The sequence below is a fragment of the Lutjanus erythropterus genome, chromosome 17 (genome assembly GCF_056507025.1).
Source record: "Lutjanus erythropterus isolate fLutEry1 chromosome 17, fLutEry1.hap2, whole genome shotgun sequence".
NCBI classification, from domain to species: Eukaryota; Metazoa; Chordata; class Actinopteri; order Lutjaniformes; family Lutjanidae; genus Lutjanus; species Lutjanus erythropterus.
Window position 1 is genome coordinate 9,605,147 of NC_139333.1, and position 21,461 is coordinate 9,626,607.

Genomic DNA, 21,461 nt, shown 5'->3' on the forward strand with positions numbered 1-21,461 from the left:
GTTACAGCTCAGTGAAGTGATCAGTGAATGTCTTTACCCGTTTGACCGTCACATCTACATTACTAATGTAATTTTTAAGGAAATATCTTGCTCATTGATATCATCAAACCTTACTCTAAATTTTCATTACAGTAGAATACAGTACAATATTGAGGTATCTAAACAAGGATATTATGTCAGTTGGTTTTGTCCAAGTCAGCCTGCTCTCTGTTTCTGTATTGGGGATCCTAATGACAGTGCACTATTTGGTGTTCGCGTTTCTTGACTCAAAGCTGTTTAAGAGCGTAATCCAGAAGATTTGCTCACACTCCATCTGAGGAACAATTAAAGCACAAGCATGAGTTTCTAACCTTCAGTCAGTCAGTGATTATGATTCCCATAGCCACATAGCACATTCAGTCAGTCTGCTGACAAGATGAGTTGGCAGACTAAATCAAGCCCTTTGTAAACCATCTAAACTACCAGTGTGATCAGCTTACGGTATTCTGCATGCTTGTGATAGGGATAATTACTGTGTTGGTTGCCCACATGTCCAGCAGTATTCTTAGCTCTAGCACCTGATGGCTGATTCATCCAATCAAGCATGCAAGTCCATTGTCACTTGCACACAGAGGCTCACGTGCCCATGTAGCAACTGTGATACTGTTTTCCCCCTTGGTTTTTGCTGCACTCATTATTAACTATTAGTCAATGTTTTATGAGCAGTGATATACATAACATTTAAAGGGCAGTGGCTCAACAAGTAAGCACTCTGTGATGGTGAGTGTGTGACCATATTTTGGAATGTCCTCTCTTTTTTTCTCTAGAAAAAGGAGTATCAGGACAGGAGCAGTAGTTCATGGAAGACAAGAAAAGGAAAAAAGACGACAAAAGGAAAAGGGAAGCCTCTCAGAAGGTAAGCGTGTTCACAGTGACTAGCAAGCTCAGTGCCACGTTCAGTGTGTTCAGCAGGTTGATCAGCCTTGAGAACCAATGCTGGCATTCACCAACACAATGTTGCAGTTCCATAAACATCTTGAATCTCTGCACCTTTTAGTTTAGCATCCTATGAAAACAGCAAACAGAATTAGTCACTGGCTAGTTGCTGATATGTTGGGGCTACTGAAGTATGGGTTTATTAAGTGCACTCAAACTGTTAACACAATCTTTGCAGAAGCACCAGAAATACAAAAGGTAGACAATGGAAAAATTAACTGGTAACACAAATTTAGGAGTGAATGAAGCCAGAGTTTTAAATGACTACAATATGACACATCTAAGGACAAAATGTACTGTGGTGTGTGTTGCCATTTTTCAGTTGTCAGTGTGATTTCTCATCAGAGACACTGCCTTATGGAAACTACACATCACAGGTAATGGGAAAATGGACAACACATGTGTCACAGTTAATAAAGTTTATGTTAAGGTTTGCTAAATGGCTTTTTCTATATTGGCCTTACTTCACTTTACATTTGGGCCCCCAAAAATGTACTTTGGCCACCAAATGTAGGGGCTTGGTGGGCCATGGGACCGGTGCTTAAAGATATTAGCATGTATCTCTGACGGCTACTATTTTTGCTTTTTTTTGGTTGTGTTATTTTTGGGATGAGTTAGGATTATATTAAATTGATATTTTCTAACTTTAAGGCTCTATTTATGAGAAGTTACACTTACATCAAAAGAAAGTGATTCCATCACTCTCATGAAACAACTTGTCATGGATGTTAATATTAAGCCACATAAGTAACTCTGGATGTGTGAATGAGAATTTTTAGTCTTTATAAACTTAATTTGCCATAAAAGGACACTTGATCCAGACTCTTGACTAACTTTCATATGCCCAAATATATATATCCACATATGGTATTTAGCAGGATGACAAACATTTGTATATTTTTGATAATTCATCTGAAATAGTTGTTCTGGGGAATGCAGAATGATGGAAATTCAGAATGAACCTTTGTCATTCTAAAATGTACTAATCGTTTTAACAAACACACAATCAGCAGCATAATTGCTCTTGGAGTATGAGTTTGTGATGAGCACAATGCTGAAAGATTTCGTTAACCTGGGGGCAGTTTTGAAGATATGAAGTGAAACTAATGGGAAGAAGACCAAATCATGGCAGTCAACATTAATGTTTGGATTACGCCTGTCAGTGAGATTACTGTTTTAGACACAGCATGTCTCAACAACTACAGGAACTTGAATGGAGGGTGATGTATTTATTATCCTGGCACTCCTAGATGTTTTTAATCTAGCCACAGTCACAGTTTGATTCTTGCAAACCCCATGTTGTCTCTTGTCCTATACGCTCCTTGTTCATCTTTGTTCAGCACGTGTTGTACTGAGGTTTGACTTTTGAATGAAGTGATTAAATTTTTTCATGATGTCCTCAATTTGATGCATTTGAAAGACTGATTTAATAACTGAAGTGTTTTTTCCTCCTCATTTTAGGTCACAGAACAAAAAAACAAAGGTAAGTAGCCCTGCAAACATATATGTACCTGCAACATACAACAGTTACAAAGTTACTATTAGTTAGGTTGTTTCTACGTTGTTGAAACTTTACAACACAACAGATATTCTATGGCATTTTTGCAACATCTGTGCATGTTGTTTCCTGTACTTTATGTAATGATGTTGGTGACGATGCTGCATTGTTGCTAAAACATCACATCTTTAAAAAGTAGTGGAAGCATTGGGACAACATACCGGCGACATTTAAGAATAACGAGCTTGTGACGACACTCAGGCATTTTATTTGGTAGGTTGCTACAACATCACATGTTGCAAAAGTAATATTGCAACTGCCTTCCTTCAATGACTTTGTGTAAGTAGGGAAGTACATTAAGATATAGATGTCTGGGGTTTACTATGTTCTGACAACTGACCTTTAATTTTATTAGTTTCATTGTGTCTTTTGTTGAAATGGATTGTGATAATATGTTAATTGTAGTTATTGTTGGATTTTATATTTCTGGTGTCACCATTCCTCTGGCACAGTAACCGTCCAACCGTTTATGACCCCAAAGTATCTGCATCCAGGAATTCTTTGCAGCTTCTTCCCTTTCCTTATAAATGTAGTTAGTGCTGCTAGCGTACTTGGTTTAATGATGCTTCATTTCATCTTCTTTTTCTCTCTCTGCCCTCCCTTCCTGCAGTGCCAGAGTTGACCAAGCCGGCATCTGTCCAGTCTCCTGCCACTCAGAGCAGCTCTGCCTCCCCCAGCCCTGGACCCACCCCCTCTGCCTCCCCATCCCCAGCCACCTTGGGCCCTGGCAGTGCTGCCACCCCGTCACAGGGCGGCAACAATGCCAAGCGCCTGGCGGTGGCCAACGGACAGCCCACCTCCGCCACCATTTCTTCCTCCACCGCTGGCGGCCCCAGTGCTGCTGGAAACGGCAGTACAAGTAGCGGAGGCGGAGCCCCGGCGCCTCAGCAGCAGCCACGCTACATGCCGAGAGAAGTGCCGCCGCGATTCCGCTGCCAGCAGGACCATAAAGTGCTACTGAAGAGGGGTCAGCCGCCACTGTCCTCCATGCTGCTGGGAGGGGGAGGAGGAGGGGACGGCCCCAATGCAAACATGGCTGCTGTTTCAGGTGAGTGCTGTAGGTCACATTTAGAATACATCCATTTTATGCAAAGATTATTTAGGATAATTGCCCTTTTTCTTTTGGCCTCTAATGTCTCTCTTTTGTGGGATTTGCTTTTTCAGATTCTGGTGCAGCTGCCTCCTCATTGGCCCTCACCTCATCATCAGTTGCTGCTTCTACTACTACTTCTAATTATGCAAATTCCATGTGGGGGTCGAGCTCAGGCAGCCAGGCCTCCTCTCAGGGCAGGGAGAAGGTGATTGTCGATGGCAACGACCTGGAGGAGTGGCCGAGCATCGGTGGTAGTGATGGTGGAGGAGCTTCTTTCACCGGGGCTGGAGGGGGCAGCAGCAACAACGGAATGCCTGTGAACAGCATCAGTGCCTCTGGCAACCAATCCTCACCCACTTCCTCGTTCTCTTTGCCCAATGAATGTATGCAGTCGTCCAACGGTGTGGCGTGGGGGATGGCTGCCTCCCAGGGTCATCTTGGAGGAGGGAATGCAGTAGCTGCAGCTGGGTCTCTGCTACAACAGCCCTCCTCACTTTCCAAAGCTTCCGCTGTGCCAGGGAGCCATGACGCCAGTGGCCCCGTCGACGGCAGCAGCGGGATTCCAGGTGCCAATTTCAATCCAAATGCCAACCCTTCGGCCTGGCCTGCCCTGGTGCAGCAGGATGGGCCTGCTGCTGCAGGGGAAGGAGGCCCGTCTTCCTTCCATCACCAGGGCCCTGGAGGGTCTTTGTCTGCCAACAACTCTGCTTCCCTGGGCCTGGGGCTGGGAAGCGGGGCAGTCGGGGTGCTGGGGGGTCACCCACCTTTATCTGTGAATCAATCAAGCACCCATCAGCGCCAACTTCACCAAATGCAATCCAGAGACAGAGAGATGGGAGGGGGGAAGTGGGACAGCGAATCAGCGGGACCAAAAATCGCAGGGGGGGAAGGGATTGGGGGAGGAATGGACCGTGGTGTGGGCGGAGGTGAGATGAGCGTGGGAGACCACAGCCTCGCCTCCTCCTGGAGAGGCCAGCCTTCTTACCCTGCAGCTAACTCCAAAACGGGTGCCTCAAGGACTGATGGATGGGAGGGTGGAGGAGGTGGCACAGGTGGATTCGGAGCTGCTGAAGGAGATAATGGGACCTCGGGTTGGGGGTATCCGAGTTCCACTAGTGGGGTTAATGCTTGGGGCAGTGCTGGAACTGGGGGAAACAGTAGTCAAACCTCCGGGGTATCTCAGGGAGGGTGGGGGTCATCAGGAGTAGGAGCGGAGAGAGGAGTTTCCAGTGGTGATTGGGGTGGGAGCTCCACTGGTATTAGTGGAGCTAATCCAGGAGGTGAGGGAATGGGCGGAGCATGCAGCAGTAACAGCAGCAGTAGTGGGGGCAGCACAGCTGGTAACCCCCCTGCCACCACCTCCTCTTCCTCAACCGCCACCACTCTGACCAGAGCTTGGGACAATCAGAAGGGAGAGGGTGAGACAGGGGAATGGGGTGTGGGAGGAGACGGACAGGGAGCACAGGGAGGATCTTCATCCAGCGGGGGAAATTCCAGAAACGGGAGCGGACCTAGCAGCAGTCATAGTCGTTCTCGCCGCTCAGCACCTAACGCTGAAGCTGCCTTACAGAACCTGCTCAGCCGGTCTGATCTGGACCCTCGGGTCCTGTCCAACACAGGCTGGGGCCAAACACAGATCCGACAAAACACGGCCTGGGACTTCGAAGAACATGGAGGACAAAGTAAAGGTGGATCGTCATCAGCTACATCAAAACACCCATCGTCTCAGTATTCTGGTGGACCCAGGACCCAAATCAGTGAATCTATGGGTCCTGGGGCCAATCCCTCCCTGGTTCCATCTGCTGGGTCATCTGGAGAGGGCTGGGAGAGCAGCAGCAACAGTAGCAGTAGTGGGGCGTCTCTGTCTGGGAGAGCCCCACCAACTTCAGGCCCCAACATGAGGAATTTTGGCGTCTCACAATCTGGGCCAGTGACCACAACAGGACCTGGTATGGGGTCGGGGGTAATACCAGGACATAGCCAGCAGGGCAAGGCTACAGGCTGGGGTGGAGGAGGGATGGGGGCTGGAGATGGCCAGGAGGCCAAGGGTTGGGGGAAAGAGGAATGGAGAGACAATAGTAGAGGAGGAAACGGAGGAGGATGGGGTGATCCTGGGCAGCAGGGTGACCAAATGAGTGGAGGCTGGGGAGGAAGTGAGGAGGAGAAAGGGACAGGGGGGTGGAAAGAAATGGGAGGGAATGGAGGAGGAAGTGGGTGGGGATCAGGGCAGAAGGTTGGGGCAGGTAGGGACTGGGGAGAGCAACAGTCCAAATCAAATAGCGGAGGAGGATGGGAAGATGAGAGGAAGAATGGAGGTAACTCAGGTGGGGATACTGGTGCGGGTGGTTGGGGGAGCTGGGACGATGGTGCTCCCCGGAGAACCTGGGGAGCAGGGGGCACAGGGGGTGGCGGGAGCGGAGGAGGGGGAATGGGAGTGGTTGGCGGCATGGGGTCCAAACCCCATCAAAGTTGGGGTGGAGGAAACAAAATGCACCAGATGCCAAACAGCCAGTCGGGTTCCATCACAGGCCCGCAGGCACAACTGCAACAGCAACAATCACAGCCCCGCAATCAGCATCCACAGCGACAGCAAGCATTGGACCAAGGGGCTATGCAAGGGGGCGGGGGGAGGAAACCCATCTCTCAAGCCCAGAATCAGAACCAAAGCTCAGGCTGGACCTCGGGGCCCATCCCTGGTGGCTCTGGAGGAGGTGGAAGTGGATCTGAACCTAGCGGCTGGGAGGAGCCCTCGCCGCAGTCTATCAGCAGGAAGAACGAGATAGACGATGGAACATCAGCATGGGGAGACCCAACCCATTACAACTACAAGCCGGTCAACCTGTGGGATAAGAACAGCTCACCTGCTGGCCAGCAGCCACACAGCCAGGGTCAGGCTCAGCCGCAGCAACAGCAGGGACCTCCAATACAGCAGCAGCCTAGCAGACAGGCTGCAGGGCTCGGAGGAAACAGAGACTTCAACTCTGGCCATGGACCTGGAAAAACTTCAGCTATGGGTAAGACCCCACAAATTGTGAATTTGACCACAATGTAGTCTAGAGCTGCAGCAAATAGGCTATTGTTTGATTGTGAGAAAATTAATTGCCAACTATTTTGCATATTGATTAATAGTTGTTTTTCAAGCAAAAATGTAAACATTTGCTGGCTCCAGATTAAGTGAAGAGTCTTGATTTGATGTTGATGATTTTTTTTTGACTGTTGGTGGGGAAAAAAAAAGAAGCGATCTGAAGACATCACTCATGAGCATTTTTCACAATATTTGACATGTCTAGACTAAAGACCAAACAATTGATAAATTGTATGGATAAGATGTAAGGTGGAGGAAAATTAGAAAGCACGGATTACTCACACAGTGTGAAGGAATCGGATTCCCAAAATAAGAAAAAGATTGCTTCAGGGCCCCTGTCCCCAAAGCGTTTTTTTTTTTTTTCCTCTCTCTCTGGCAGAAAGCAGTTGGCAGAGTGATAAAGTGCATTGGGATGTGGTGAGAGACAAAAAAGCTGCTTGTGGGTTGACATTACAATTAACATTTACTACGAAGTTAACTTAATACTACATTCACAGAGTGTTGACTACACAGCTAACAACATGCTCACAACATGTAGGGTAATAAAAGCACAACACTCACCAGCAGCATGACTGATCTGCTTCAACAAATGGGCTTTTCTGCCTCTGTTATGATTTCACGTCTGACACGGACAGAACGAGCCTCTCCTTCATTTTCTTGTTACCAGGGTGCCGAGTTTCCATCCAGTATATGTTAAGTTGCCTGAAAAAAAGCCATATAGATGACACCAGTGCCTTTCTGAAAAGTTTAGAGATTTTCAACTCGAAGCACTCAGAAAAAAGGTGCTGGGTGCAGTGTCTTTGCTTTTGGAAGCCACACGCTGAGGCAGACACTCTCCCATAATTGGGAACAATTGAAAAAAAGACACTGCCACTCATTAATTTTCAGACTAAATGCTTGTGTCCATATAGCATTTTCTTTTCTGACAGTAGTACACACAGAATTTAAATTAAACAAATTATGTGCATTCACACATGGAAGCTTGGTTTTAAGGATGATGCAGTTTTTTTTATTATTTGAATGTCCTGTCTGAATTGGAGCTCATTTCTGAAGCAGCTGTAGCAGTTTGACAGCTCAAGATGTTGAAGCATTTTGACAGTTTCTTTTCCAACTGAAAATCACGTCACAGCAAGTTTACCACTCAAAAATATTGCTGCCTTTATAGGAATGGTTGATCCGCTGTTTACAGTTAAGGGTGGAATTTCAGTGTATCAAAGTGACAACTGAGTCATGAGAGATGTAGTTGTTTTTCAGCCAGCCACCTGCCTGCTATCTCTGCAGTTTCATCTCAAAACCACATTAACAGTAGTCAGCCACAATACTGCCTTCAGTGGATGTTCCAACTGAGCACAGCTGAGCTAAAAACACATTTTCTGCCACTGAATATTCTCTGAGTAATGCTGTGACTGCTGAGAAGATTCTTTGATTTTAGATGAATGTGCCAGACCACATCAAGCCAATAACTTATCAAAAAAGTACATGCGAGGAAGAGAATTTGCATAGTCCTAACACATACATGCACACTGTTCAGTTGACATCAAACTACATTAACAAAACTTATTGATTCTATGTGTGCAGAGTCAAGATGTTAGACTTGTATTGTGTCCTTAGTTAAAGATGTCTATACCAGATTACTTCATCTTAACCTGTGTTATCATCTGTGCCTGCAGGTCCATCAGGTTGGGGTGGTACTTCTCCAACTAGTCCTACAGTAGACAATGGCACGGCAGCTTGGGGAAAACCTACTGACGCCCCTACTGGCTGGGGAGACCCTGACGATGCTGGAGGGAAGACAACGGGCTGGGGAAACCCTTCTCCCAACCCCATCAAATCTGGTTAGGAAATCAAATTTAAACTAAAGCATTTGTGGTTTAAATTTTATCTGTGGGATATCTGGTTTTGCAAAACTACATTTTGGACATTGGCATGCTTAATAGTCCATTAATAGAAAGCCAAGGAATGGATATCAGTTTCAAATCTGTTCTCCTCTCCTGCAGGTTCAAAGTCTATGCAAGATGGCTGGGGGGACAAAGAGGGCTCTGTGGCTGCCTCGCGTCACTCAAGCTGGGAGGATGAGGAGGAGGGAGGCGGCATGTGGAACAGCGCTGGCTCCCAGGGAAGCGGCTCGTCTTGGGGACAAGGAAGCAACGGTGGCTGGGGACAGAGCCATGCTGGGAAGAAGCCCAGCAGCAAGGTGAGTTATTGGTGGATAAAAATAATCTTGAAGCACAAAAAATGTAAGATTCATTAAAAACAGAACCCTGCAACTTTCATATGGTATATGTTAGTAGTTTTTCAAGCAAAAATGACAAATTATTTGCTTCATTGTCATTTATGATAGCAGGTGAACAGTGTTTGGGTTTTTAACTTTGACTCTGGTGAGTGTTTTTTGTTAGACCTAGAACATCATATAGAGCAAAAGATTAATCATGAAAATAACCCACGGATTAATCAAAAATGAAAATAGCCCTAATTTTATCTCATGGATATCTCTGAATCTGAAATAAACTAACTTTGACAATGTAAAAGTTGAAAGTACACAGTTGGTACTATGAATTTGTCTCAACCTGGAATGTAGAAAAATTGTTTTCCACTGTTCTTCTAAATTCTCTGTTAAAACCCTTGTAGTGCTTGTAAAATCATTGCCTCTGCTCATTTTGTATTTGTCTCTTAGGGTCCACTGAAGGCTGGTGGAGGAGACTCTTGGATGAGCCCCATTAACAGACAGTTCTCCAACATGGGGCTGCTGGTAAGGCTGAAAATATCATAGCACACCTCCATTGTAAGAGACTGGCTAAATTCAGCCAGATTGGATTGGAATTTTCAATCGGGTTGAGATGGTGTAAACCTTTGATAAACCGTTCAGTAGGAAAATAATAACTGCAAATACTTATTCTGATTGTTTGGAATAAATATATTCTGTCTGCGCACACCTGTTTTAAATTCTTAAAGGATGCTTGAAGACAATTTAAAGATGCTAATATTGGTCACAGGATACAATGTGGGTCCATCTTGAAAATTGGGCAGAAACACCTCTTCTTTGTTTACTGGTGTATGGCAAGTTGGAACCACTGCTGCTCCTTCTTCTGTTATATTTCCAGCAGATTAGACACTTCACAGCGGACAGAACCAGTTTGCACATGTATAATCTGATGAATGCTTTGGGGCTTGTTTAACACAGTTTTTATTTGATTATTTTATTTAGCTTTCATGTAAACAGTTTGAATTTCTGATTCCATAATTTCAATCAGATTGAAGAGACATTGTCAGTGTTAACATAGCAACTGTTATTGTGGCATGGCAATGTCAACATTTAGCGGGTTGGTTATTTGTTGCATGATGATGATATTAGTAAAAGTGGCCTTTTCTGCTGGACAGAATGATGATCCCACTGGGCCAAACATCGACCTGGCCCCAGGTTCTCTCCAGGAGAAGAAGATGGATGTAGACAAAAGAAGCATGGGGATGAACGATTACAATGGAGATATGAGGAAGGGAGGAAGAGGAGGAGGGGGAATGGCTTATCGTCCACCTGTTTCCAAAGAAGCGGCACCTGGGGACACTGGGTCCTACTATGACAAGGTAATGCATCTCTGCCATCTCAGCAGTCTTTGTCTCTTATGTCTTTCTCATGTCTAGATAAACATTTTGTCCTTTCTCACTATCTTTATTTCCTCTTGTGGTTCTACCTTGTCTTCCTGGTCTACCCCGTTTTTCCCGTCTCAACCTTCCTCTACCTCTCCACCCCCCTCCTTCACCACCCTCAAATTGGTCTTCCATTGGCTGTCACTGTGACAGACCTTGCCTTTGACCAATCAGGATTGGTGCCTTGGGGAGGAGGGTCCTTGCTCTCTGTACTCACCACCCACTGTCTACAAGCCCCATTCCCTCTTCAACCACACTATCCCCTTTAGACAAGTAAGATAACCGCTCCTCCTGTTTCTGTCCTGCCATCTTTACATTAGGTTTTTGTAGGTATCCGTTTTCCAAAGATAAAAGCTTACAATTATACCTTCTCCAGTCTGTCCAGTTCTGTTTAATCTGCACATATTTAATGTATATGTCACCATTGTTACGAGTCTTCGATGTTTAATTTTCCATATTCAATCACAGGGCGGTCACAGTATCTTTGGCAGCGGTGGAGGGATGGCTCAGTCAAGACACCAGCCAAGTGTCCCACCTATAAACCAGTCCCCAGGGATACGAGCGCAAGTGCCTCATCAGTTCCTGTCACCTCAGGTACTAAATGCTTTTGCTTTTATTCTGACATCATCAGTGTTCTTCCCATCTGTCTACATGTTTCACACTTAGCGGTGACACAGGAAGTGTGTGGGTTGACTGTCTGTGTAAAGTACTGTTGGTTTTGGAGTGAGTCATTGTTACTGTTTATTTTTGCTGCTGAGTAACCAATTAAAAACAGAATTTCTTCAACTTGGAAGTTTAACTCGTTGCTATGCCCAACTCTACATTCTTGCTTGTAAGCACAATTTCAGTGAATCTTCTTGTGCTTATTCGTGTTAAATTGGCTGGTGAATCTACACTATATCTACAGGGTTCCTATGCAGTATGGATTTTGATTTTAGTCATTTCCAGGTCTGGATAAGAATGGAGAAAAGAAAAAACAGAGAGTGGAAAACTATTTGTGTTTCCAGGCTGTTGTACCTTTTCTAAAATATAAAATCAGGATTTCTAAAACTAAATTGATAATACAAGCAGATTGTTTGTCATGGTGCTGTGTGTGACAGAATGCAGGCCAGAGCGAGTTTGATGTTGTTGAAAGCAACGCAAAAAGTATGGTGTGCGACTGAATGCACACAGAGCTGGCTGTAGCTGGTCTCAATTGCGTGCTACACAGACTTGTCTTTGTGCTGTGAACTTTGTGATGCAGTGTGTAATTGTCTGATTCTTCTTTCTGTGAGCTTACGCAGCGTGGCCTGCTGGTTGTGTGCATGGCATGTATTTGTTAGTGCAGTCCCTTGAGTACATAATCACTCCTTAGTACAACACTGATCATGTTTCCCCGCTTACTTCTAAAGAGTACAAAGTGAAATGCGTCTTTTCCAGGAATTGAATCAATTTCATTCACTCTCTTGGGTCGAGTCACTTGTTAACACCAGCTAATGAGAACATGAAAGAGAATCGATGTTAATCGGGGAGAAGCAGTAAGCTAATGTGGTTGCTAGTGGTAACAGCACCAAAGCGTTTCTGTGGTAACAGGTGTGCCTTCCTGCCGTTGTGTCTTGTCTCCAGGTGCCAGGCTCCGTGCTAAAGCAGATGCCCCCTCCCAGTGGGAGCGTGGGGGGTGTTGGCGGCGTGGGAGGAGTGGCAGGATTGGGGGGAGGTGTGTTCCCTCCACAGCTGTCCCCCCAGCATATCGCCATGCTCAGCAGCATCTACCCACCTCACATACAGTTTCAGCTGGTGAGAAGCAGCACTACACATCTCTGAAAACCACTGTAGGGTTCATCACAGGTCTGAAGGAAATAATGGGATGTCAGTATTTCTAAGTTTAGGGGCCTCATTACAGACACTTCACAGTCTGAAACCCCATCTTATCTCATTTTAGGCTAATACTAAGATTTTTGGTATGACATAAACATGTTTCCGAACTGCAGACAGAAAGAAGCCATATTTCTTTAATTTTTTTTATGTAACGACAGTGATCATTGATCAGCAAAATCAAAGCATAACTGCTTACCTGACTGGCCAGAGGATTTGGGCTTAAAATAGCTAAAAAGTGATAGGGTTTTCCTTATTTGATGCATGTGACCTCTGAATTTGTACTGACCAGCATTTCTTTTAAGATAATAAGGTCTGAGATAGGATAGGAAACAGCTATGAGTTTAGGAATTGCTTCTGTGATAGGAGGATGGGAAAAATCCTAGAACAAGCAGCTGGGAATTTCTTCTGTAATGAGGTCGCGTTGGAAATTTCATAAAAATTTAGAAGAAAAAGCAAATCATCCTTAGCAGATATATAATTGTATATGTGCAGTAAATGTCAATAACGTGGGCTTTTACTCTGCCTCTCTCTCACATTGTCTGGAAATTGTTGAATACTCATCAGGAGAAACAAACTCACCCACATAGTCCTATCAAGCAATGTGGTTTTCTACACATGAGACATCCTGTAGTAGGGGTCACACTCTTTTACCCTTTTTCCAAAATTCTAACGCAGTTGTATTTTCTTTAAACAAGCTTTTGCTACAGCTCTGATTCATTGACAAAATATTTAGTTAATGTTGATTACCTCCCATTGGAGCCAAAAACTCTTTCAGTCTTACATAGCATTCAGCTGACATGTGGATTTGTCTTTGCACAGCCTGAAAATCATTGTGCGGAGAGTTTTTTTTTCCCCCGCTGTTGCCGTCTCACTCCTGCCTTGTTTCTTCTTCTGTTTGTTCTGTCTGTGTTCGTTCAGGCTTGTCAGCTCCTCCTCCAGCAGCAGCAGCAGCCACAGCAGCAGCAACAGCAGCTGCTGCAAAACCAGAGGAAGTTCACGCCAAACGTGCGGCAGCAGACTGACCCTCAACAGGTACAAACAAACGTAACATATCACTCGGTCTTGTCATTTTCCCAGTCCTCCTCCCAGCAGCTAACCTTTGTCTTTTTTTTTTTTTTTTTTTTTTTTTTTGGGTTGTGTCTCCTCAGCTGGCCAGGATCATGGCAGTACTCCAGCAGCAGAGGCAGCAGCAGCATCAGCAGGTTGGGGGGTTAGGCGGCAGCTCCAAACTCTCCCCCTCCCACCATGGTGGAGTCGGTGGAGGGGGTCACAAACTGCCTGGGGCTGATCCGTTGCCCCACCCAGGTCTGGCGGGATCTGTGGCTGACCTGCACCAGAAAACTCTTGGACCATACTCTGGTGAGCAATTGGTTCTAGACAGTTTTTATTTAAAAAAAAAAAAAAAAAAAAAGAAGGATTGTACCCAACTCATCAACTATTGTGCTAACTATGCGAACAATGGATTGCGTATGTGCCAAAACATTTTTTTACTGACAGTAGATATCAAACAAAAGCCAGTAGAAGATGGCTTTACTTTGAAGCACTCAGTCTCACTCACTACTACACATCCATGGTGTCCAAAGCTGTCCATATATGTTTCGGGGAGTATATTAAGGTTTTCAGACTCACCCAGGTTCCGCAGCTGCCTGTATCCGTCACATAAATCTACTGAGCGAACAGGACAACTTGACATAGTGGAATGCTTTTACCCAGGAGAAAAAGCAAGGAGCACTCACTTTGCAGCTACTTCTAGGGGCTGAAGTGTCCCCTTGAGTAAACTGCACAGTGACTGACAAAAAAACAAACTGCTGCTTGATTTGAAGAATCTCAGTTGAGTGAGGGGTTTCCAACTTATGATTTGAAGTTTTGACTTGCAGGAGGCAGCCCTAAAAAGACTCACTCGTGCCAGTGTAATGTGCATGTGCTACATTTTGAAGAGGTCACATATTAACCAGTTTAGTTTGATTTTATGTTGAGGAATTTAGAGTATGTTGTATTGTTATGGTTTTGTAGCATCAGATGTTTTGTGTTAACTGCATGTATGTTAAATATTATAATGCTTTTCATGCTTTCCTCTGTTCTGTTTCTGCCTCTGAGCAGGTTTTGGTTCTGGAGTGAACCTCCCTGGTCTGGACCTGGGTGGCTCTGTGGTGGGGGGGCCTGGGGGCATGAAGGACCTAGGGGGTCAGCAGTCCCGCTTCAAATGGATGATGGAGGGGCACTCTTCTCCAGACACCTCCTCACCTGAGAACGCATTCCACAAAAATGGTGAGATGTTGTTAATTTATTTTGTATTCATACAAATGTTGTATTTGAGAATGCAGGAAATGTGAGGGTGTTGAGTGTTAATGTGATTAGATGTGAAGTCACATATTAAGGTGTTCAGTGAACCCATCTGGTGTTCAGTGATGTAACAGACAATCTCATCAACCTTCCAGGTCCTGTCACCCCCATGAAGATGCCAGGGGGCTCGCCCTACTCTCAGTATGACATGATGGTTGGAGACGGGCTGAGTGACAACTGGCATCGCACCCCTGGCAACAAGATGGGTACCAAGCCTCCCACCACGCCCAGCTGGCCCCCTGGTTAGTAACAGGTTTAAGGGATTGGCTGAGCTGGACAGTCCCAGGGTTTGAAATGGTTTAAAAGGGTTAAAAGAAAATAAACAGATTAAAAAATCTTTGCTTCGTTATCCAAGAGTTTTCTCTCTAACACGTAAAAATCAGACTTCTTACCTGTGGTTTTTCTCATGTTGAAGTGTTGATTGAGGTTCAGCGTCTCTAAGGTTAAGGGACGTCTCATAAAACTAGTTAAACAGACAACATGTATGTTTGTTCTCAGAGTTCCAGCCTGGTGTGCCCTGGAAGGGAATTGACCGTGTAGACCCTGAGTCTGACCCCTACATGACCCCAGGGAGCATGATGGGAAACGCGGTGTCCCCCAACCTCAATGATACTGAGCACCAGTTGTTACAAGATAATACTGGTAAGCATTTAACAGTTCCACTCCCACTACCATAAGATGTGCTGACACTGCTGTATTACACTGACATCTAGCTTTTGGTTAGTCACTTTACCTTGTTACTTTATGGCAGTTGCAAACACATGCACATATTTTGCTGTAATTTTGCTTCTGCTCACCTTGCATTAGTTAAATTCAAGGAAACAAAATAAAACTTAAGCAAGATGCAACATCAGCAATTGTATGGTTGGTGTCAACAGCTTAAAAATATATATACATATATGTGTGTGTGTGTGTGTGTGTGTGTGTGTGTGTGTGTGTGTGTGTGTGTGTGTGTGTGTGTGTGTGTGTGTTTTAGCCAATAAACAAGTCTCCATTCAAGTCTATAGACTCTATCTGTTGGAAGAGTTGTTAGTCATTCATTCATGAAAAAATGGCTAATGCAGTTGGGCTTTGCCTTGTTTTGCAGATTCCACCCCTCCCCTCAACACCTTGCTGCCTTCACCTGGTGCCTGGCCCTACAGTGCCTCAGACAGTCCCCTCAACAACGCACACAACTCAGGTATCCACACATGAACACGTCAGTTTGCATAACGTGCATTGATGCAGTGCAATGGATTGCTTGCCTGGTCAGAGCATGGATTCACCTGAAGAACAAGCTGCAGAGAGCAACAGTATGCTTCTCTATAAGCCCTGCAAACTGGACATGTCTTGTCACAGCAGGACAACTGCTCCACACAAATGCAGCATCGTCCTATTTACTTTCTGTCAACACTGAAGCAAGATATATTAGGATTATAAACGCATGGAATGTGTCTCTGCTTATAGAAGTCCTGTAACATAGTTTTTCTAGATGTTTCTTCATCTCTCTCTTGTTAAAAGTGATGCACTACTGCTCTTAACTTTATACCACGTATCATCTAACAGTGTTACTCGGCCGTTTTATACTATTCTGTTCACTTTATCAGCCACATATGAAACAGAAATAGATAAAACTAATGTTACAGTTCCAACTTTGAGATCTTTCACTTTTCTATTTCACAGACCAGACAGTGGGTTAATTGAGAACATAATTGACATATTAATTCATAATGGAAATAATACAAATTAGTTGCAGCCCTATTAATTATTGTTTCACACATTATAATTTGCCTTTGTGCATTGAGAACATCATTTGCGCCTAAGTGAATGATAAAAGTCAAAACTTGCATGTGACTTGTATTTGATATCTTAGTTGTGTTGTTGGTTAATTTGTAGTAAAACCTGGACCACATGCATAATCATCTACAATATGTTTTAACAAGCTGGAGCATTGTTATGCTGGAGATGTGTCTCATGCGGTATTATAAATTATTAAGTTATTTGATATCAAACAAGCGAAATTCACAGTAGACATAGAGAATCCCTCAAGAGTAAGGATCAATGGCTTCTGTTTCAGGCATGAGTCTGACGTCTTAATAATTGTACACTGTAAGCAGTCTTGTCTTTGTCCTAACCATTGAAAGTCTTGAACTTCTTGGTAACCACACTGGTGTTGGTATGATGGTATGAAACCCTTCACTCTCATTCACTTTTCTGTCACCCTCCAGCAAAGTACACAGACTACAAGACCAGCTGGCCCCCAGAGCCCATCGGACACAAGTCCTGGAAAGCCAGCCGTGGCAGCAGCCAGACCCAGCTGTCCCGCCCACCTCCAGGACTAGCCAGTCAAAAGCAGCCATCACCTTCGCCTTGGTCTGGAGGAGCACCTCGATTGGCTGGCCGGGGCTGGGGCGGTGGCTCAAGCACCACGGGTAATGCATTTTTCAGGTTGTTTTGCTTACAGGGTTGTCCCTTTCCCTCATTCAGACGCAGTACTTGTTGAAATATTCAGCTGATTTAAATGTACCTGGGAGATAAAACAACAACACAGTGCTCCTTTGAACTTAAGAGTCCATTTATATTTGATTTGGAAGAGCAGCCAAGACTTTGTCGAAGCAGCAAGCAAAGTTATTCATCATTTAGTACATTTGAGAAGCCAGGGGGAAAAACAGAGTGGGATTGTGTTTGCAGGGAGTGTGGAAAACTCTCACTCAGATTTTTTTATTTTCTGTTTGCTCTCTCCTTGCAGGCTCGACCTGGAGTGACGGCAGCTCTCGAGAAAGCTGCTGGTTGGTGCTCAGCAACCTCACGCCACAGGTAAACAGACACATTTTACAAAAACAACTGCTCAAAGTGCTGGGGGGGAAAACAGTATAAAAGATTTGGTTGTTTTGATGTGTTTGTAAAGATTTAGAGCTGTAACTGTAACTCTTACTGCCAGGCTGTCATGTTTAATCTCACTTAATGTATGCACTAAACATAATCAGGGACAAAAAAGTAAATCCATACAGAAACACTGTTCAGAATTTCATACTCATCACTTTAAGTTAACCATCATCCATCTTGTATATTCCTGCAGATCGACGGCTCCACTCTGAGGACCATCTGCATGCAGCACGGCCCTCTGCTGACCTTTCACCTTGGCCTGACCCAGGGCACCGCTCTGATTCGCTACGGCTCCAAACAGGAGGCTGCCAAGGCCCAGAGTGCACTTCACATGTAAGGCTCAGTCTAATGTTTTGATAATAGCTTAAGAATATCATTCTTATGTCTGTATGCCAAATATGTCCCTGAGAGCAGTAGCCAGTTAACATAGCTTAGCCTAAAGGCTGGAAAGGTGGGTGACGGCTAGCCTGGCAAAATCTGTGCACCAGCACCTCTACAGGTCACTAGTTAAAATGTATTTTATTTGTTAACCCATACCAAAACTGACATGTAAAAATGGCAATTCAACTTTTTACAGGTGTTATGGGCTTTACTATTTCCTGGCATGCACCAGTTTCCTAGCAACCAGGAGAGACTCCTAGAGGTTACTGGTCCCAGCCAAGAAATACTGCCGCACATAACCTCTGTAAAACCATAAAGTGTCGCTTTTCTGTGTTTGTACGGTGCAAACAAACAAGATAAAACGAGTTAATTATTGAACTTTAGATGCACCAGTAGACAGATTTTGTGACTTGTGGGAGGTGCTGTAATTAAAGTTTATTGAAGTTCATTTGTACTAATTAACTTCCACACCACAAGTATCACTACATAGTTTAAGGCTGCTTCCACAGATATTCATTGTTGTCACATGTTTATATTTATTTGATTATTTATATACAGAATTTTTGGTTGGTATGAAGGGGGCTGCCTGTGAAATGCTGTCAACAAACGCAAGAAGACTGAATGTTTTGTTAACTTACATCAACACAGTATAACACAGGGTTATTATAGTTAACTAAAAATAAACTAAAAACAAAAACTTGGTGTGAAAAAAAAAAAAAAACAACTGAAAAGATATTGTGTACAAAACAAGCTAAAATAAAATTAAACAGGAAGTGTCTGTTGTGCCTTCATGTATCGTAATACCTATTCTGAACTTGTAAAGTCTTGCCTGACACATACCTGCCATATTATAATGTTAATTACTTTTTTTTTTTTTTTTTTGGCTCTACCAGGTGTGTTCTGGGTAACACCACCATCTTGGCGGAGTTTGTAAGCGAGGAGGATGTGGCTCGCTACATTGCACATTCCCAGGCAGGAGGAGCAGGGAGCGGAGGGACCGCCGCCAGCTCTGCAGGCTCCGGGCCTACGGCAGCCTCCGCTGTGGGGGCTAACAGTAACGGAGCTAGCTGCGAGAGAGGCGGAGCAGGAGGCAGCAGCGCTGGAGGAGCAGTGGAAGCAGCTGCAACACCTGGAGGAGCAGGAAACGGAGGAGCCGGGCATTCCAGCTCTGGGTGGCAGAGTCTGGACAGCACAGGCAGCTCATCGGACCAGTCTGTTGCCCAGGGGCCCGGGTTGGGCATCTTCGCCCAGTGGAGCAGCAACGGGACCGGTGTGGGCGGGGCCGGAGGTGTGGAGGCCGGAAGGCAGGGTCTGTGGGGAGGGATGGGTGGGATGAGCGGGGCGGGGTACCCCAGCAGTAGCCTCTGGGGTTCCCCAGCACTCGAGGATCGCCACCAGATGGGCAGCCCCGCCTCACTGCTGCCAGGGGACCTGCTGGGCGGTGGGGCCGACTCCATCTGAGAGTCTGACTGACACACACACACACACGCACACACACAGATCTTACACACAAGTTGTAATACATATGTCACACTCTGTATTTAATTACACGTAGAGATGACATAAATTAAAGCTACACTGGTCACCAACACGCAGACATTCATACTACAGAGGCTACATGCAGTTCACACACACACACACACACACACACACACACACCATTTACACAAAAACACACACACACATTAAGCCGCTTAACTTTAAATGAAGACAACAGTAAAACTTGAACCGGGGAAAAAGGTGAAATCCATTAAACTCTTAGGACTCAACTGGATAGCTCTTTGTCTTTTTACTCCAAATCCCACCATCTGCATTCAGAGACCCAATCACTCAGGCATGCACTGTAGACAGGCTCAGCCAGAGTCGTACACGTCAACAAGTTTAGCTATTGCTGTTTTTAGTGTGCCACAATCTTTTTTTTTTTTTTTTTTTCTTTTGTATTTCTATTTAATGGTCGAATCTCAAAGAATTCAGACTTGCAGACTGAGCCCTCTTAGACCTGGCTGGCATACTTCTTCTGAGTTCTCACGTTTGGAAGCTTGAGAGTGGGGAAGGATCTGGAGTTTGTAGAAAAAAAATTTGGGACAGCGCCACACTACTGAGTCAAAAAACGGACGATCAGCAACCTTCGAGGTCTGGAAAAGGAAAGGAGAGCGTTTTTAAGTAGGTACTGACACCTCTACCTTGGTGGAAATATGCCATCAACATGGGACCCAGGGTAAAAAAAAAAAATCAAAAGAAAAACAACATTAGCCAAACTTGCACTATATGCCTCTGGGTTTGTTGTTGACACATCCTCCACAAATCCCTCCATTTTTTGAAACAGAGCTACAACACAACTACACAGACCTTTACAGGACGACTAAATGTTACAACAGCAGTGGCCTTGGCTAACACCCAGCGGCCGCCCGCCCGCCATGTCAGCAGCAGCAGCATAACACCTTCTCATCAGTTACACACTGCTCTTATATTTGACAAGCAAAATTGTAACTCCTCGTTGATGTACGTTGGTTGTTTATCATGGTTTTTTTTCTGTTTTAAAAGAAAAGAGAAAATGTGTGAAACTTTGTGGAAATCCAAGAGATGTCCTTTTTTTTGCCCTTCAAACACTGACCTCGCTATTGTATTTTTTCTTACTCAAGAAATCGAGTTGGTTATTATTATTATTATATATTGTCATGATGTTAATGATGACTATGTTCACTTATTTACTCGCTGTACAAGGTGCCCTCCTGCCTGCCTGTGTGTGCATGAAAGGAGTGATGACAGTATGACCGAATGGAAGAGGATGTGACGAAGAAGATGATGATATCGGGAGTGTCTGTGTTATTGCTACAATGTTGAATGTTTCTTTCTTTCTTGTCCATGAGAGATTCATGAGAAATGTTTGTGTGTTTGTGTGTGTGCTTGCTTTTGAACACTTATCTGCTCCAGTCAGGGAAGTGAATAGATGTTAATCTGACAGCTTGCATTTGAGAGAAAGGGCGTGTGTGTAGTTTGCGTGTGGACTGTCTGGATATTGTGATAGCTAAAAAGTTCAAAAACATTGGCACTATTGCATATGTCTCTTAAGTTGTGTTTTTTAGCAGCATTTTGTTCCTGTATTTTTTTTTTCTGCCAAATGCAATAAGAGAATATTTTGTTTTTAAGACAAAGCAACCAACTGAAGGCATTTCTGTTAAAGATGCCAAATCCTACCATACCAAGCTGAGCTGGAACAGTGTTTTACAGACACGTTAAAGACATTACCTGTTATATTTTACTGTTTTGTTTTGTTTTTGTTTTGTTTTTTTTGTTATTATGTATCAATTTAAATTAAGTCAGTCTTTATTATCACTCCTGTTCAGGATGTTTTCGTTTATTTCAGATGTTACAATAAGGAGAGGAAATTAATTTAAAGCGGAAAAGAACAAGATAATAAAGGTTGAATTGAAGTCTGCAGTGGTTTGTTTGATTTGTGCCACCGAGTTGTTGACAGTTAGGTATTCTTTGCACATTTTCCTTCACTGTTTCAGGTTAAATGCCAACTATCTTTTGAATTCACACGTTATTCCTGTGCCGTGGGACTGTGAAGTTAATAGGACATTGTTCCACACGGTGAATAGAGCAGTGACTTGGATACTGATGGTGTATTTCCCAAGAATTTACCCTATACTTGT

At 44.3% G+C, this 21,461-nt stretch overlaps 1 protein-coding gene across 2 annotated transcripts; it reads left to right on the plus strand.

Moving 5' to 3' along the window:
• Positions 1 to 102: 102 nt before the first annotated feature.
• Positions 103 to 21,236, plus strand: tnrc6ba (trinucleotide repeat containing adaptor 6Ba). Of its 2 annotated transcripts, XM_084741623.1 has the most exons (21): positions 103 to 895; positions 2,437 to 2,458; positions 3,144 to 3,581; positions 3,698 to 6,640; positions 8,382 to 8,546; positions 8,709 to 8,905; positions 9,386 to 9,460; positions 10,090 to 10,293; positions 10,510 to 10,629; positions 10,825 to 10,950; positions 11,962 to 12,132; positions 13,132 to 13,245; positions 13,362 to 13,572; positions 14,314 to 14,481; positions 14,652 to 14,798; positions 15,055 to 15,198; positions 15,644 to 15,736; positions 16,764 to 16,967; positions 17,285 to 17,352; positions 17,615 to 17,754; positions 18,696 to 21,236. In XM_084741623.1, the coding sequence occupies exons 1-21, from the start codon at positions 839 to 841 to the stop codon at positions 19,261 to 19,263; spliced, it is 6,375 nt and encodes a 2,124-aa protein (XP_084597749.1). In that variant the 5' UTR covers positions 103 to 838; the 3' UTR covers positions 19,264 to 21,236. The 2 variants fall into 2 exon arrangements, with proteins under 2 accessions (XP_084597749.1, XP_084597750.1); XM_084741624.1 differs by lacking the exon at positions 10,510 to 10,629 and having other exon boundaries at positions 108 to 895.
• The last annotated feature ends 225 nt before the right edge of the window (positions 21,237 to 21,461 follow it).